The 19,711-nt window shown below is 42.5% G+C and overlaps 1 protein-coding gene across 1 annotated transcript in view; it reads right to left on the bottom strand.

The window, feature by feature from the left end:
- Positions 1-947: 947 nt before the first annotated feature.
- The window catches only part of RAB30 (RAB30, member RAS oncogene family), a 95,653-nt gene continuing 76,889 nt past the window's right edge, over positions 948-19,711 (bottom strand). Inside the window, exons 2-5 of the mRNA XM_077298658.1 lie at positions 8,417-8,517; positions 5,615-5,698; positions 3,087-3,270; positions 948-2,092 (exon numbers count right to left, since the gene is read on the bottom strand). Of these exons, the coding sequence (XP_077154773.1) occupies positions 1,842-2,092; positions 3,087-3,270; positions 5,615-5,698; positions 8,417-8,509 (612 nt within the window). The 5' untranslated portion in view covers positions 8,510-8,517 and the 3' untranslated portion in view covers positions 948-1,841. The remainder of the gene's footprint in view (positions 2,093-3,086; positions 3,271-5,614; positions 5,699-8,416; positions 8,518-19,711) is intronic.

The following is a 19,711-nucleotide window of genomic DNA, read 5'->3' as shown; positions in this document are numbered from 1 at the left end:
GGTTGTCTATGAAGATCGGATGCTAGAAGATTTTTGGAGAAAATGTGTCTATGGTTGCCTACAAAAGATCAAGCCTAGCATAGCTATCTGTGGTGGTCAATGACGATTTAAGCCAAAAGGACTTATGGAGATATCAATCTATGGTGGTTTACAAAATATGAAGCTTTGAATAACTTTCTATGTTAGTTTATGAAGATCAAAGCCTAGAAAACTCATGGAAGCGCTTATATACAGCAGCCCTTGAAAAATGAAGCCTATAAGACATATGATGAAATAAGTCAAATGAACATATGAATATATGGTGGACTGTAAAGACTGACACCAAGATGACGTAAGAATCTAGGATGGCCAATGAATCTATGACAATTCGGGGGTAGAAGACCTACATAGACTTATGAGTTTATGGTGGCCAGCAAACACTGAAGCCAAGATGACTATGTTTTCACGTAAGCCTAAAATGATATGTATATATAGGCATGTATGTTAGATTTAGAGCCTCTGAAGAATGGGTAGAAGCGAATTTATGATGGCTAATGAGGCTATGAAGACAAAACTTAGAAGGCATATAAGTACACTTGCCATCTTTCTTGGAAAATCCAGAAGGTAACCAGAAAAGGGTGACACCTCCAACATTCCTGGAATATTTGGCAAGTCTCTCAGGCACCAAAGAAGCCTCAAAAATAGCTGTCCCTGAATTTTTTCTGTGTGTTCCATCAAGTTTCAGACCTACCCTCATTGAAATGGGCATGTCCTGCAAAAAAGCAGACTGAAGCCTAGAAGACATGACTATGATGACCCACGAGCCTATATAATTAAAGCAATAGTAAACATATAGACTATATGGTAGCCCAAAGAGAAAAGATTTTTTGTTTGCCATTCCACTAATGCTTATACTTGCTATCACCAAACCATGCGTGTCAGATACATATTTCCTCTACAATGGTGGAGGGAGTCGAAGCCCACACAACTGTTTATTCATTAATTCAAGGGTATACCATTGTGAAATAGAAAAAAAGACTTGTTTCTATGGGTTACAGTGTATAGTCCTCTTGCAAAATTCTACAGACATGATTAGGAAGGCTTGGTAGGTCCGCCCGTAAAACCATTAAATCCACCATCCCCTCATCCCAGAACTGTGGGATGATATTTTTGTACAAACAATGGCTCCTCTACTTAAGACCGTTCACAAAAGAACATATTTAATTCTTTTTGGCAAAAATAAAGATCCGTACTGGCAGCCAAGATTTTACGCTGAAGATCTTTTTGAAGAGTTATAAATGCAAAATAAAGAATAAAACATTCATTCTTTTCCAGAGGAAGTCATGGAAAATTGCTCTTCTTTCTATCACTGTCATATGATTTCCATAAAAATCGATGATTAAGATCTAAGAGAAGGTCTCGGTTGGGTCAAGGACAACCCTCTTTCTGAAAAAAGTTGCATTAAAAGTGGAGCTAGCATTCCAAATAATTATAATCTTCAGTTTTAGACTGCGACCGTTGTCTTCTGCTTCCTCGTTGATGCTTTTCTATCTACCATTAAAGAGAAATTTAAAAAAATTCAAGAAGTAGAACATAATTTCAAGCATGGTTCGCAGCATGTTGTTATATTTGTATATTAGAGGGGTTATGTTCCAAGTTTGTATCGAAGACTTATCGACGGGACTCACAACTTTGTGTTCTCCTCTTGGCCGCCTGCCACCGAACCTTGGTGACTTGCGTATTGGTCCTCTGCCTTCGATGGCCAGAAATGTAGTAACATCAACCAGAGGGAATCCATCTGGTGAAAAGGCCTTCAGCCCATAGTGAATGTTTTTTTTCTTTTTTATTCTTTTTCCTGCCGATTAGTTAAAATTACAACAGTTCAAATAACTGATGGTTTTTCCTTCTCCCGGCAAAGAAGAGTCTACATTGTTCACCAACGCGTTTTGCCTGGCCTCGCTGATGAGGCGGCACGCTAAGTCCAGGAAGAGTTTCTCCACGTTGTCTGATTCTTTGGCCGAGGTTTCTAAGTAATACATGTTTTGGGATCCAGCAAATTCTTCAGCTCTTTGTTGGGAGACCTCTCTCCGCTCTGCCAGGTCGATCTTGTTTCCTGTATTTAGAGGTGAAGAACAAAGTGTGATGTGAAAATGTTTATGGTCCATGAAGATTGGAACAAAATAAAAGTGTTAATGTGAAGGAATTAAATTCTGTACCTATTAACACAGTATTGTTTTTGCTCTACGAGTTCTAGAAAACCAAATAGTGAGGGCGATCAATGAGCGCAACAGGCTGCCACGAGAGGTGGTGAGTTCTCATTCAATGGAAATCTTCAAACAGAGGCTGGACAGACATCTGTCTGAGATGGTTTAGTGAATCCTGCTTTGAGCAGGGGGTTGGACACGATAACCCTGGAGGTCCCTTCCAACTCTAACATTCTAGGATTCTATGAAATAGCCAAAAACTATCACAAAGCTGCTGTTGAAAGAACTGTTTTAGTATAATTATCCTTCTTATTTAGTACCTTGAGTACTCAAGGGTGTACTGAAGTAAAAAGGGCACACATTAGATATCTATTTTCGAACCTATGTTATTTATTTATTTTTTTACAAAAGCCTATAAAATAATCTTAAATTAAAGGGCAACAACACGTTTATAGACTTTTTTTTACTTAAATTCATGTATTCTTTGCTAAAAGCAAATTTGGCATTTCACTAAAAAATGTTGCACTGTTTGGCTATTACAACTAATTACTTTCTGAAGAACAAGTAGACTAAAAATCTGTCAGTAAGCTCATTTTGACGTTCATTTTTTAACTCTTACCTGTCTCTTTCATAACTCTTCTATGCTGTTTTATGACCACGGACCACATCAAAGTTGAGCTGAACTTTGATGTGGTCATAAATCAGTGCAGAGTAGCTCAGAAAAAGACAATCGTTACCAGCTCACCATCAGATGGGCTCACTTATGAATGTCAATTAACTCATTCTACAGCCAGCAGTGTTCAGGGAAACAAAAGGGTGCAAAAATGGGAAGCAAGGAAGTGTTGGCATGGGAGAAGGTGGGGTATACAATATGGTGGTTTTAGGGTTAGGTTCCTGACTTACCCACTAGCACAGTGATGACTTCATTATTAGCGTACTGTTCAATCTCCCGCAGCCATTCCGGAAGGCAGCGAAAAGATTCCTCGCATGTAATGTCATAGGTTAAAATCAACGCGTTGGCACTGCGGTAATAACTTTGGGTGATGGAACGAAATCTCTCTTGGCCGGCGGTGTCCCATATCTGGAGCTAAGGAGCCCAAAAGAAAAGAAACGCAGAGGACCATTAGCATTGCCAAAATTAACAGCGGATATACTTAAGCGAGTCTGCTTGAATAAAAAATACACCGTAAGCTTCGGCGGAGTCCAGCTGGCAGAGATAATACGATCCAGCCGCTCTGTTCCGCAAGATTTGTAGTGACTCTTAGGAAAATTTTGGACCAATTCAGCAAAACAACGAGCGACTTCTTTCAGATGTGCACAGAACAGGCAGGATCCGATTACGATTGCAAAATGGACACAAACCCCCATCAGCTCCCTGACGCCAGAATGAAAGACTCATCCAAAATAAAGCTGCATCTCTACCGCCACCTATTGGACACAAATAATCCATAATTCAAGCTGCCTCCAATAGGTGGCACTAGAGAGAGAGCTTTCCTTCTTCTGGAGGAAGCGCTATTTTGCATCATTTTCCCAGGGAGCATTGCCTGACCAGTAATATTCACTACATCAGCTGGCGGCCTTTATTAAGAGGCATGAGGACAAGACTCAGTAAGAAGCCGCAATCAGGTGCTCTTCTCTTCTTATCAGAAGTGTCAACACTAATGTCTTGATCTGTATAGTCAGAAAAGTTATGGTCCTGGCTCCAGCACCGAGCCTTGATCCCTTCTCCCATGACCGGCTCCCTCTGTACTAGTACGTGCCAGCTAACTCTAGTAACCTGTCAAGCAACTCTGTTGTCTTCACCCAAGGCCTTTTACGGCTGACTCAGGCAGCCATGAGTTGCTGGAGTATTCAGGAAGTATGGCACCTTGCTACCATGGCTTTTTTGCAGGATTTAGCCTCATCTTCCTCTTGACTGCTTCAGTCAGGTGGACATTTATTCTCCCTCTGCAACTCCTGCCTGCTTTCCTAGCTCAGTCCAGTGACTATTGCAGCTATTGCTCTCTGGGCTCTACTGTGCTCATCTCTGCTATCAAAGTACCAGTTTAGTTATTCGCTATTGTTTTGTTGGTGCTTTTACACACTATTATTCTATTTTTCTCCTGTGGTTAACCATATCCCTGCTGCAAGATACCTGACTGCATATACGTCTCTGCTATTCCTGTGATTAACCGTTACCTGCTGCAAGATAACTACCTACATATACGACTGTGCTATTCCTGTGGTTAACCGATACCTGCTGCAAGATAACTACCTGCATATACGACTGTGCTATTCCTGTGGTTAACCATTACCTGCTGCAAGATAACTACCTGCATATACGACTCCGCTATTACTGTGGTTAACTATTCCCTGCTGCAAGATAACTACCTGCATATACGACTGCTATTCCTGTGGTTAACCATATTCCTGCTGCAAGATACCTGATTGCATGCAAGTACTTCTCTACTACTCTTGTATGTATCTGTTGTACAGTTGCATCTAATGCTTGCTCATCTATATTCATGCATACTCTGCCGTCAAGGTTTTCACTAATGTAAATGCCGTCTACCAAGTACTGCTCTCCTATTCCGCTGCATCATCTCTAGCGGTGAGGATGTTATGTCTTGTGAGCCCTGCACCTAGTCGGTGCTGGCGTCACTGTGCCCTGGGATGGTGAGTGCCGACAACACTGGAATGGCACCGACACGGGAGGTGAGTATACTTTTTTTATTTTAACAGGGGCAAACATAGGGAATGAGAAGGGGTTGTCCTAGTAGTGGACAACCCCTTTAACACACTGCTTAAAATGTAGAAAAGTGTGTCTGTTTTCTTCTAGAAACAGCTCCACAACTATTCACCACTATACCGCACAAAAAATAATACTGCTATACTGTGCACATTAATTGTACCACTTTATAGTACACATAATACCACTGCTAATGCATACGCAAAATTACTACCGCTCTACTGTAAACATTTGTGTATGATATGGCTATATTATTGATGTGTACAGTATAGTGTTACCATTTATATGTACAGTATGATAGAGCAGTATTATTGATAACTGTATTTATTTCACATAAATTGTACCACTATACTGTACACATCAATAGTACAACTATGCTAACATACACATAAAAATATCTGCCAAACTAAAATATAGTCACTATATCGTACATATCAATAGTAACACTGCACTGTACACATAACACAATTATTATATAAGTATAAATAATGCTGCTATATCAAGCACATATATTACACCGCCATCCTATAGAGAGAAATTTATATCATAAGACTGTACATGGGTTGTCATGTATTGCAGCTGTGTTTCGAGAAGGTTTTTGTGCCTCTTTAAGGCAACTTTTTATTAAGGAGGAGGGTCCTAAATTTATATAATTTACCTATACAATATTGCATCATTTTCATGATATAATCGGAAATCTTACCTTTATTTTTTCACCCTTTATTTCCACTGTTTTAATCATAAAATCTACCCCGATGGTGGCCCCCTGGCCTGGTGGGAAGAGACCCTGTAAATGAAACAGACGGCCTATGAACGATTGATGAGTGCAGGATGCCCCCTTTACTTCCATATACCTGTATAAAACACATCAATCTGTACTTTTTCTATTACGTCCCTTATACAGGGACGAGTGGTACCTATGAAGGGGCATACTGTGCCCTTCCACTGCCAAATTATATCCAATGGCAAGACAGACTGCTCCTTCGGCTGCTTTCATACCTGTTCCTATGCAGAGCGCAGCAATCAGGATAAGTTTGTCATCAGCTACTGTGCTCTGCATAGGCAGCGACTGAGAAGACAGAAGCTGAGCAAAACAGTACTTAATCATGCGCAATGTGTATGTGCTGCGGTTTGTTCTCCTGCTGCACATTGCTTCGCGTCTCACACAGAGACCGGGACATACTGGGAGAACCGTGCCAAATTTAAAAGTGCCCACTATAAAAAAAAAAAAAACACAATAAATTTTATGTTTTTACACACTTTTTCCAACGCTAAGTAGGTCTTGGGATAGTGCTGGAATTAGGGACAGGTTTAGGGCTAGGGTTGGGGCTAGAGTTAGGATTAAGACTGGGATTAGTGCTAGGGTTGGGGCTAGAGTTAGAGCTAGGGATGAGCTGCAATTAATGCTTGGATTAGGGCTAGGGTTGGGGCTCAGTTAGGGCTAGGATGCGGGATAGGCCTGAGCCACAATTAAGGCCAGGATCAGAGCTAGTCTTGGAGCTACAGTTAGGATTAAGACTGGGATTAGTGCTAGGGTTAGGGCTACAGTTAGTGCTAGGATTATGGATAGGGATGAGCTAGAATTAAGGCTAGGACTACAGCTAGTGTTGGGCTACAGTTAGGGATTGGGATGAGCTACAATTAAAGCTTGAATTAGGGATAGGACTAGGGGTTGGGGCTATAGTTAGGGCTAGGATTAGGGATAGGGATGAGCTACAATTAAAGCTTGAATTAGGGATAGGACTAGGGGTTGGGGCTATAGTTAGGGCTAGGATTAGGGATAGGGATGAGCTACAATTAAGGCTTGAATTAGGGATAGGGGTTGGGGCTATAGTTAGGGCTAGGATTATGGATAAGGATGAGCCACAATTAAGGCTAGGACTAAAGCTAGTGTTGTGCTACAGTTAGGGATTGGGATGAGCTACAATTAAGGCTTGAATTAGGGATAGGACTAGGGGTTGGGGCTATAGTTAGGGCTAGGATTAGGGATAGGGATGAGCTACAATTAAGGCTTGAATTAGGGATAGGACTAGGGGTTGGGGCTACAGTTAGGGCTAGGATTAGGGATGAGTTACAATTAAGGCTTGAATTAGGGATAGGACTAGGGGTTGGGGCTAAAGTTAGAGCTAGGATTAGGGATAGGGATGAGCTACAATTAATGCCTTTTTTAGGAATAGGGCTAGGATTAGGGATAGGAATGAGGCACAATTAAGACTAGGATTAGAGCTAGTGTTGGGGCCACAGTTAGGATTAAGACTGGGATTAGTGCTAGGTTTGGGGCTACAGTTAGGGCTAAGATTAGGGATAGGGATGAGCTACAATGAAGGCTTAGATTAGGGATAGGGCTAGGGTTGGTGCTCCAGTTAGGGCTAGTTTTAGGGATAGGGATGATCCACAATTAAGAGTAGTGTTAAAGATAGTGTTGGGGCTACCGTTAGGATTAAGACTGGGGTTAGTGCTAGGGTTGAGGCTACAGTTAGGGATAGGCTTGAGCTACAATTAAGGCTAGGATTAAGAGTAGCGATAGGGTGGGGGCTACAGTTAGGGCTAGAATTGGGATTAAAAGGAATCTGTCAGCAAGTTTTTGCTGTGTAATCTGAGGACAGCATTAGGTAGTGGTCTAAAACAGAATTCAGTGAGTTGTCATATCTAAGGCTCTGTGCTTTTGTTTACTCACAATGAAGGTTTTATCACTAGGACATTATCATTTGCTATGACTAGCTGGTGTATGAGCACTCGTCCATCTCCGCCCCCTCCTGTGATAAGCAGCTCATTGTCTATAGACAATGTACATACAAAGCCTGATGTGGGCGGGGACAGCTTTCTCAGCTCTGCTGCATTGCTAAATCTAAGAAATCACCCTGTGTCATAACTGTAAACTAAGTGATACATCATTGGATTCAGCTTGCTCTCTGATCAGGTAGCATAAACCTGCAGACAGATTTCCTTTAAGACTGGGATAAGGGTTAAGGTTTGGACTACAGTTAGGGGCAGGGCTAGGGCTGGGATTAGGGTTAGGGTTACATTTAGAGATAGAGCTAGGGATTAGGGCTAGGATTACAATTAGAGCTAGGGTAATAAAATAGATCTATAAAAAAACAATTAATGGCATTAATAATAAAAAGTAAAGCAAATACAACAATGTCTAACTATTTATTCTTTTACATTTTATGTTGAATTATAGCAAAATGCAGAAAAAAAAACCCTAAAAAGGGCAAACGATAATTACAAGTGCTTCAATACCTGACTGGTGGAAGGGACTCAGGGAGCACTAACTATTCACAGGTTAGGAGGTGCAAAATACTTGACACCCCGCACTATGCCGGGTGACTCCCTCCTTCAGCATCAGACACCAACATATTACCGTAACATGGTGACAATAACATATGGCCATATCTAGTCAGAAAGTCAAGGGAAAACTATAAACTATATTAATGCCGCGATTTTTACCACCATTGGCCAGTGTATAACCGCCAACCATGACAATATCCATCATGGTCCTTACCTGAGTAAACCGCCGCACCAGACAGGTCTTCCCTACACCGGCGTTCCCTATGAGTACAATCTTGAATAGAAAGTCATAATCTTCCATACTCATTTACACAGCTGTGGAGGGAGAGAGGAGCGGTCAGTACATCGGCTACGGACTGAGCACACACTACGTCGCGTGGATGATGACTACGTGTCGCCTAATTCCGGGGCTGTTGTGAAATTGGACTGGGAACTTTATCCCTCCAGACAAACAGGACAAAGGTCTCCCTCCGCATCGACGCGCGTCGTGGGATTGATTGCACAGCTAATTATTGCATGGGGTTATGTAATTAGCACACATCCGGCCTCAGGAGGTTTCAAACCTCCAGTATTGCGTCTGTCATCGATGATTGTGATTAAAAAAAAAATGAGCATCTGCTTTTGGGAAAGCTGGGTGACAATCAATATGGACGCTACTAGAGCCTCGAAAGGATTCACCAGCCAACTTTCGAGTGGCAGAGATGCCCAGTTCTGCAGCTATATGTGAACACAGAGGCGAAATAGCACATGTTTAAGTAAATTTAATGTACAGGAGTCTGGGAAAGCTGGGTAACAATCAATATGGCAGCTACTACAGCCTCGACAGGATTCACCAGCCAACTTTCAAATGGCAGAGATGCCCAGTTCAGCTATATGTGAACACAGAGGGGAAATACCACATGTTTAGGCAAATTTGCTGTTCAGGAGTCAGGGAAAGCTGGGTAACAATCAATATTATTGTCATTGTAGGTCGCACTAGACTAGTCACCCAGCATTCCTAGGTAACAGGTGAAAATCTGACTATTCATGTAACAATATGGAAGCGTTGACCACATGATTAGGCAAATTTGCTGTTTCGGGAAAGCTGGGTGAGTGCACAATATGGCTATATAATGTTATAGGGCTCATAAAAATCATCACCCAACTTTTCTAGATAAGCAAGTTGAAAATCTGTATTGCGTGTAGCGATTTGGAAATGCTGGGTGCAAGATTACAAGATTAAACAAAGTTACTGTTCAGGAGTCTGAGAAAGCTGGGTGATAACAAATATGGTTGTCATTATAGGTCTCACGAGAGACTAGCCTAGCCTAGTTAAAAGCTGAGAATCTGCCTAGTCACAAAGCAGTCTGGAAATGTTGGATGTATGTTTACATAAATGCTGTTCAGGAGTCTAGGAAAGCTAGGTGACAACCAATATGGCTACTATTATAGATGTTACAGAATCATCACCCAGCTTTTTTAGAAACCTAATTGGCAGAACTGCTTATTTTTGGGGGTGAGAGACCAACAACCACATAATTAGTCAAGTTTGATCTTCAGGAGTCTGAGAAAGCTGGGTGACATACAATATTATTGTTGTTAGAACGCCTGGCTGCAGTGGAAAATCCGTGAAGTCATGAATCTATATGAGAATAGAGAGATGTATCCCCAGGTGATTAGGCAAATTGCTTACATTTTGCTGTGAGGAGTCTGGGAAAGCTGGGTGACAACCACCATTGCCGCCATTACATCTCTCACAGGGATTGTCATAGAGTTTCCCTACATAACCAGAGTGACAAATGTGCCCAGGCATATAGCCATATGGAAGGGTTACATGTATGACAAATTTGCTTTTCAGGTGTCTGGGAAAGCTTGGTGGCTACCATTATCCCACTTTCCTATATACTAGAGCAGCAAATCTGCCTAGCTGTATTGGAGAGAGGGGGATATATTCCCAAATATCTGGGCAAATTTACTACTCTGCAATCTGGGGAAGCTGGGTGAGATCTCCTATGGGACATTCTGACATATTGGATTCACCCAGCTTTTCCTAAAACAAATACAACTATTTAATGTCCAAACAAATCCATTTGGTCAGGGCAATACACCCATGAAGCAGTACGAGCGCTTGGTTTGCGCTTGTTTTTGCAGGAATTGTAGTGACTTTAAATGAGACCATTTATTTTACCATATAATGTACTGAAAATGAAAAAAAAAATTCCAAGTCCAGAAAAATGGTGAAAAAAACCCCTCTGACATTGCTGTTCTGGGTTTTACAGAGTTCATTGTGCACTAAAAGTGACCCGGCAACATGATTCTCCAGGTCAGTACAAATACGGCGATAACAAACGTGTCTAGTTTTTTTTATTATTATTATTACTATTATTATTATTTTAGAAAAAAATAATTAGAATTTAATTTTTTTATTTTTTTTTAAATTGTGTTGCCATTTTAAGAGAGCTCTAAGGGTACCGTCACACAGTGCAATTTTGATCGCTACAACGGCACGATTCGTGACGTTCCAGCGATGCATTTACGATATCGCTGTGTCTGACACGCTACTTGTGTTTTGCTTGTTGAGCTGTAGATTTTATTGGCATCATTTCGGAGTACCGTATATCTGATATTTAAAACTTTTTATTGCATTTGTGTGGTGAAAAATGACAATTCTGGCATTATTTTTCCTTACATTTTTCACCATTTGGATTAATTACTTTTATATACTGATAGATTGGACCGTTATGGATGGGGCAATACTGAATGTTTTATACATACATTGCAGTACGACGTCAAAAATCAAATAAAAACTAAAAAAAAAAAAACTTACGGAAAATCCAAAATATATCAAAAGTAAATTATATATAAATATATATATATACATAATATACTGTATTTTTATTCCAAGTTCCATTTTCCAAGTTTAAAATAAGAAGAACATATGACATTAAAAAAATTAAAAATGCCTAAATTATATCACTGCAATAGTGATATATATATATATATATATATATATATATATATATATACATACACACACACACACACACACACATTACTATTTCAGTACGCAGTGCAAAATAAAGTAAAATTGAAAATTAATACATAAAAATTCCAAATATATTACAAAGGTTAAAATATATAAATATACAGTATATATATATATACACACACACTGAAACATATATCATATACACACTCATATATATATATATATATATATATATATGTATGTATATATATATATATATATATATATATATATATATATATATATATAAAATACACACACGAATATATATATATATATATATATTATATATATATATATATATATATATACGCGAGGACTAAAATGGCAGCAACTGGGTACCTCTGTAGGCCTCCCGCTGCCATGGCAGCCCCTTATCACATAGTAGAGGTGCCAACAGTCACCTTTATCCCCTCCTTATATAAGAAGGTGCACCACAAGAAATGAGAATCCTCATCGCTGTGCAGCATTTGTGCAAGAAAACTCTGTCTGCTGTCCAAGCAGGATTGGCGCTATGGGCCCCTATACACAGAGAGGGCCCACTACTTGCCCCCTTTAGTATATGCTATAAGTGGTCTTCAGGGCTGCATGCGGTTTCACTTCTGGTAGCCAGTGACCAGACAGGAGAAAATGCAGAGAGCACGGCCGTAGTACACACCTGACTTCTGCCTCCGCGATGAAGCTTACAATTCAAATAACACTAGGTGGTGCTCAGCGGAAGAGACAAGGATAAGTGCACCTTCGCTTCTGTTCTCCTGCAAGGCTCTTGCCCAGCGCAGCCTAGAGTAATTCACAGTTCCGTAAGCGATGGCAGAAGCAGTCAGGCGGGTACTACTGACCGACCAGTGCTATGGATCAGCTCTTGTTCTGGGATCTGGCCATCCATCCTCACTTTCACAGGTTTATAATCTATACTGTGTCCTGACCCCAGCGTTACTGCATTCACTTCATCCTGCTCCAGGACCTGTGGTGATATCGCAGTCATGTGACCGGTCATGTGATCTTAATGTCACCACAAGTCCTCTACCCGGCGGGAGTCTAGAAGTCATCAAGAAGAGGAGACAGACTGGTAAGAATTCTACAGTGTCTGCCTGTCTATCTATATATCTATTGTCTATCAATTATCTATCTATCTGCTCTGTGTGTATACATATATGTGTGATATATCGTTTATGTATGTGGCATCCACAGTTATAAATCCCGGGAGCGCAGACGTGAGCAGTGTACAGTGTAAGATGTACTCTATGGGGACAGATTGATCTATTCGTTCTCTCCCGTTCGTTCTTCCTCAGCCGGTTAAAGAGGCCGGGAAACAAGCGCCAAAGGACTTCAATATTGATGATCACATTTGTTTAACAGCCTGAACTCAGCACATGTAAATGCAACATAAAGGCTTACATGATGGTGCAGTACAGTATGTAGGCATCTGGGGCCCCACTTTAGCCTTTTGACCAGGTCCCCACTTGACTAAAACCGGCCCTGCCAAGCATGACCCTGCGGAACTGGACGGAAGAGGGAGAGTTTTAGGAAGGAAGAGTTTAGATGGAACACTGGGTTATGTGACCTTGATGACGCAGTTCAGTACAAAAGGCCAGCACGCCAAAACGGGAGCAGATTTGATACCAAGTCAAGGAACAGGTGAGACGTGTGTCAGGGGAGACACTGAGGCCGAGATGACCGGCCATGGAAGAATATCCGAGGCAGCGGGTTGTGGTGCGACTGGAAGCAGAATCCAGGTGGCACCAGACGAGCCCCAGAACCTAGAGTACAATGTTCAAGACCCAAAAACCAGACTTCTGCCGGTCAAGACCTGGAGTCCAGACTACACCAGTCAAGAGCCAGGTCCCTCCCTTCATCTCACCAGGTACGAGACATCCGCCGTTGGACAAATATCGAAGATCCAGGAGGAGTCTCCTCTCGGAGTTGGATGCCTGTGGTGGTGAACGTGAGAGGAAAGTGATCCGGACTGTGGCTTAGCACTGACGTACGGTACAGGTGTTGGTCTGGGCTAGTACATCGGACGGAGCAGGGGCCGGTTGAAGTGAAGGTGGCCCAACGAGGAGGACTTGTGGCCTAACGGGGAAAAAATGGAAACTCCTGCCAGGGCCTGTGTTAGATAGAAGAAGAGATAGAGCTGTGGCCTATATCCATTGGGATTATTACTGGACTGCACCACATCGACCTCTACATTTTATCTCTTCTTGCCTTGGCTTTTATATAGGGACCTATGACAACCAATTAGATTCCAGCTCTCATTTCTCAGAGGACCTTTAGAAAATGAAAGCAGCATCCTTACTAGTTGCTATGGGTGACCTCTCCACTTTTCCGTATTTACTAGTTTTGATTAATTTCCAATGGTGGAAATCGAGGACAAAATCCAATTGTGAATAATCGGCGTGCTTCTCTGTCTTAGCCGCCATGTCTGCAGCCAGTACTGTGTCACTGATTGTATATAATGTCACTAATAAGAGCAGACAAACTCCTCGTCAATAAGCCGCCCCGGAAAATCCCACACGACCTGATTTCAATTAGTCTGCTAAGTAAATAGTTCGTATTACGCTGTCACTGTGATTAGTGTGATGAAGTACACGGCGCACCATGTCATTTAATACGACAAATGTCGTCTATCGGCAGGTAACCTTGGTAACAGTATTCAGAGGATGACGCCATCGGCATATAACACTGACAATACCCATCCAGAACAATGATGGAACTAAGCGGATGGATAGATATACAGATATCTTGGCCCTATCCTGGATCTCGTCATACCTAACAGACCGGACATTCAGCGTCTCCCACTCACACACCACCTCCTCACCTCGCCCCCTATCTGTCGGAGTCCCACAAGGTTCAGTCCTAGGGCCCCTGCTCTTCTCCATTTACACTTTTGGCCTGGGACAGCTCATAGAATCTCATGGCTTTCAGTATCACCTCTATGCTGATGACACACAGATCTACATCTCTGGACCAGATATCACCTCCCTACTAACCAGAATCCCTCAATGTCTGTCCGCTATTTCATCCTTTCTCTCCGCTAGATTTCTAAAACTTAACATGGACAAAACAGAATTTATCGTCTTTCCCCCATCTCACACGACCCCCCCAACGAACTTATCCATTACAGTAAATGGCTGCCCACTCTCCCCAGTCCCACAAGCTCGCTGCCTCGGGGTAATCCTTGACACTGATCTCTCCTTCAAACCACATATCCAAGCCCTTTCCACTTCCTGCCACCTTCAACTCAAAAATATTTCATGGATCCGTCCATTCCTAAACCAAGAATCTGCAAAAACCCTAGTCCATGCCCTCATCATCTCCCGCCTCGACTACTGTAACCTCCTGCTCTGTAGCCTCCCCTCGAACACTCTCGCACCCCTCCAATCTATTCTAAACTCTGCTGCCCGACTAATCCACCTGTCCCCCCGCTATTCCCCGGCCTCTCCCCTCTGTCAATCCCTTCACTGCCTCCCCATTGCCCAGAGACTCCAGTTCAAAACCCTAACCATGATATACAAAGCCATCCACAACCTGTCTCCTCCATACATCTGTGACCTCGTCTCCCGGTACTTACCTACACGCAACCTCCGATCCTCACAAGATCTCCTTCTCTACTCCCTTCTTATCTCCTCTTCCCACAATCGCATACAAGATTTCTCTCACATATCCCCCCTACTCTGGAACCCTCTACCACAACACATCAGACTCTCGCCTACCATCGAAACCTTCAAAAATAACCTGAAGACCCACCTCTTCCGACAAGCCTACAACCTGCAGTAACCACCGATCGACCAAACCGCTGCACGACCAGCTCTATCCTCACCTACTGTATCCTCACCTACCCTTGTAGATTGTGAGCTTTCTTTTGAGCTGCTTTATAAGTGTTTGGGTTTTTTTTAAGGCAAAAATGATTTATTCGTTGATTAATGAATTTTAAAAAAATTGTAAGAAAATCTCACAAAAAAAACGCAAAAAAAGAAGCATTCACAGACATTAAACTTCAAGAAAGATTAAGAAAGTGTTAAAAGAAAAATCTTTGGGACAAAAGAAAAAACCCTCAAGCTGTATCCACTTGATAAACTCATCATTTTTACCAAATTAACAAAACATCATGTGAACATACCCTTATCGTTCACGAGTTCTATTCGTGATAGCACTGATACTTATGATCACCTATGGGGATGTCACCTCCGAAAGAACGGTCCATGGAAAATTTTGGAGACATGCCCGATCATATCAAAATCCTCAATACAAGTCTACGGGTCCATGAAAAAAAAAATCAGACGGAACTCGGAAGTAATTAATCAGAAAGGAGAAGGTGGGGAATTTTTTTTTCTCCACGTATAAGAAAAACTGATGACACTCGGACCACACTCTGATCAAAGTCTGTTCAGAATGATCGATCTTTTACGTGGAATACACTGATGTCTGAATGAGCTGTCATCATTACTGCTAAAAATGACACATTTTGTTCTAAACCAGTTATTTATCTGCAAAAAATTCTGCCTGAAGATTGCGGGATATCAAACGAAATTTCCTTAAACCTTTCTATCAGCCGGCTGCGGATCCTTTCATACTAAGCCATCTACATCTGTACTTGTGACATACTGTAACATTAAAGATGATCTGTAAGAAATCTCAGTCGCCCTCGTTGTGACCACAGGCAGGATAAAGACTTCATGTCTGCTGCAATGACATAAAGAATATTTCTTGAAGATTATAAGGGCTGCACTAGGTTAGAAATGCATAGTTGATTCCTTTCAGAAAGAGCGCCACGCCTGTCCATACACATAAATAACACTGCAATCCGATAAACATAAATAGTATTGCATCATACACATAAGTAACACTGCTATCCAATGCGCATAAATAGCACTGCAACCCTATAAACAAATAGTACTGCATCGTACACATAAATTACACCGCTGTCCAAAACACATAAATAGCACTGCAATCCTATAAAAATAAATAGTGCTGCATTGTACACATAAATAAATAATTTAAAAAAACGGCATGGGGACCCCTCTATTCTTGATAACCAGCCTTGCTGAAGCTGACAGCTGAGAGTTTCAGCCCCCAGCTGTGAGCTTTGCCTGGCTGGTTATAGAAAATACACCGGGTTTTCCAGTCATTTATTTAGTTATAGCGCAGGTGGTGGGTGAGGAATACCCCCATCATCCGCTCCTGTTGTCTCTGTTCTTAGTGGCAGCAGGTGTAGCTTGATGGGAGTAATAGTCCCAAAAGCCCCCACCTGCTGTCATTGTTCTGACTTGAATATAACTCTCATCATTCTCCTCTGCTTGCACCGATCGCCGGGAGAGCAGAAGAGAATGAAGAGAGCGTCTTCAGCACCCGCCGCCGGGGAACAGCGCTTACTGTAGCGCTTCTTCCCCAGTGCCGATGCGTGTCACAAGGATGACATCAATGTGTGCTTTCTCCGTGTGCACATGTGCGGGACTTTTTGCGGCCCGTGCTGATGGGAAAAAACGGAAATGTCAGCGTGTTTTGCCCACGGACACACAGTCCATGGAAACACACTGACGTGCACAGACCCATTCATTTGAATGGGTCTACGTGTGTCAGTGTCTCCGGTACGTGTAAAAACTGTCACCACACGTACCGGAGACACTGATGTGTGAAAGAGGTCTAATAGACGGAGACTCGTGGATGGGGGGTCAGCCGTGCGCCATGTTCCCAAGCTGAGTCAGAAGCATCTGATTTCTCCTGTAATGAATCAATGAAGCATTTCATAGAGCGAAGAGTGTAAGGGTATAAATATCTTCCCGTAATTGCTAAACGGTGTCATGTAGCCGAGCGCGCGTTGCGCAGATTATGCCGTGGCTGCCGTTATTTCTTAGCTACTTTAATATATTGTAGTGCAGCGGTAGCGCCCTATGCAGTGATGAGACAGTGACCCAGCAAAGTTCCAACACAAAAGTCTCTTTAATGTTCAACTCACAGAAATACACAGTACAAGATATCCTCCGGATCGCAGCCGGGGAACCATATCCTTCAGTTTGCAGCCGATAAACACGCCAGTACACCTTTGACACCAGTAGCTGTGGGCGACTACACCGCCGCTGTGTACGTTGTGGGTGCTAGACCTTCCAGCTGCCTTAGCTGTTTGGCTCTGCTTGCCTGTGTTGCTTCACACAGGTGGAGCTCTGCTGAGCCTTCTGCTCTGTACTGCTGCAATCACCACACTGACACCGACTCTGAACCTGACACACCCAAACCCTATACCGCAGAGTTTGTAACTGGAATCTGTGGCCTTCAGCCACATGGAAAACCCGAGCTGGGAATGAAAATGGTTGCACCAATACCATACTGTAGTCTGTTTCAAAACACAAAAACCCTAAACCTGCCTTGGACAACCAACATGTCCAAGACCTATACTCACTTTTTATTCCGCATTGCATGGCCTCAATACGCCTCTGTGCGCATCCTGGGGGGAACACACAGCGACCCCTACATGTGACACCGGTCACTGCCTCACAATATTTAATTGGAATAAGCATAATTTACAATAATATACGCCCCTAAATAGTAACACTGACTGCAAATAATAGCAATTAAAGGGACTGTCAGCACAGAATGACTGTCCAAACCAAGCACAGGCACTTGGTGCACCATGGCGGAGCCAAATATCTAGGTGGAACTTCCCACCTGCTTTTTTTTCCTCCATCTGCACCACTCCCCCATCTCACCTCTTCTTTGATTGATAGCTCTGGCTTCATAGAGAGGGGTTGAAGATAGATGGAAAACAAGCTGGTGGGAAAAATAGAGCTTAACTGCAGTACCAGACAAGGCCACACAACATAGATGGCGCTGTGTCTCTCACTGCAGTAAAGCTGATTGCACCTGATGCCCGAGAGTCAAGTGGGTTGGCCACATTAGGGTGGGAGAGGGGGTAAAGAATTGCAGTTTCCAAAATGTATCCAGGGCACTCCTGGAAAACGTAGTTTGGTTTTAACATATTGGTAGACATCCAAATAAGTAACAATGTTCTTTGTGGTTTATCACACCAAGTGCAATCATTCCAGCCAATAGCCCGGCGAACCGCACCATAAAGGGGTGAAATTTAGCAAAAACACACCCAAAAACTGCCCATATTGGGGATTTACCTGGGTGGAGCTTAATGGTCTCAAAGTGGGAGTTATAAATGTTGGTAAGTAGACACAATGTAGACACATGTCAGAAACTTTTTGGGGTGAATTACTTAATTAGTAAGCGGGGGATATACAAGGTCCTTTTCCTTGTATACCTAGTTTTCCTGCTGACTTCCTGTCTGCTACGTACACATGGTTACATGTGTTCATATGGTAGTCACCGAAACAGGAAGTCAGGTGGGTCCCAGTCTTCTAGAACTACTGTAGCTCTCAGGGGGGCTCCGAGAAAAGGAATAAAGGTGGATCCCGGCACATATGTGACCCTAAATAATCAGATTCTACGTGGTTACGTCAATGGAGTTCCACTTTAATAAATCCAGACATTGGTATCAGGTGAGCACTAGGCGTTAAACCTCAGGATGTAAGCCTTCACTCATCAGGGTCCTCATTATACCTCGCCGAATAGTGATCATACCTTATAATTATTCTTCAGCACAGAGTGATCTCATTATGAAGTAGTTGCCTGGATACACACAATGCCGTATGTTCTACAATAAAAGGAACGTCGTACTGCGCTCTTAAAGGAGTCAGGGAATTCAATCTTCATGCGATTGATCCTATAGCAACGTTCATCAGGAGAGTGTAAAATGTGGAATACCTGGGATATGACTGCATTTAATAATCCACCAAAAGATTGCAGCAAGCACTGCAGGAGCTAAGATATATGCAAACATTGAATATGTTACATTTAAACTGCATTACTGCTCTACTTATAAAAGGAAGGAACTTATGGGCAAATCATGTGTGTGTGCCCATCAGCCATGACTAGACAGTGTCCTTGTCGTGGCTGGTGGGCACACACATCATAACATGACATAGTCACTGCCTTGTCATGGCTGGTGGACACACACATAACATGACAAAGTCACTGCCTTGTCTGGGCTGTTGGGTACAACACGATAAGGCAGGGACCACCAGCCACGACAAGGCAGCAACCTTTTTCTGCAGACACCCAAACCATTTTGATCAGATATGTGTGATGCCCCAGGGTCCTGGTCGTCACAATAGCAATGCTTTCCTCACGGGGAGAGTGATGTTACGTTTGGAAGCGATGAAGGACAACTCTTATCAGGTAACCACCATACACACAACATGTTCACACTCCAGGCCACAAGGGGAGCTTTTGATCCTAATCTCTAGGTGTCTCCCCTATATATATATTGTGGTTTGGAGGGAAAGATGGGAATTCTGTCAGAGGACAGAGGAGAGTGCAGACCGACGTAGAGTGTCAGAAGGTCTGAAGGGGCTGTGTAGTCTGATATACTACAGCTCCTAAAGAAAGAGACATACAGAAGGAAAGGACAATGTTCAGTGAGCGTGCAGGAGAGCGAAACAC

The sequence above is a fragment of the Ranitomeya variabilis genome, chromosome 3 (assembly GCF_051348905.1).
Source record: "Ranitomeya variabilis isolate aRanVar5 chromosome 3, aRanVar5.hap1, whole genome shotgun sequence".
Taxonomy (NCBI): Eukaryota; Metazoa; Chordata; class Amphibia; order Anura; family Dendrobatidae; genus Ranitomeya; species Ranitomeya variabilis.
The sequence above is the reverse complement of the archived record's forward strand: the minus strand, read 5'-3'. Positions and strand labels throughout refer to the sequence as shown.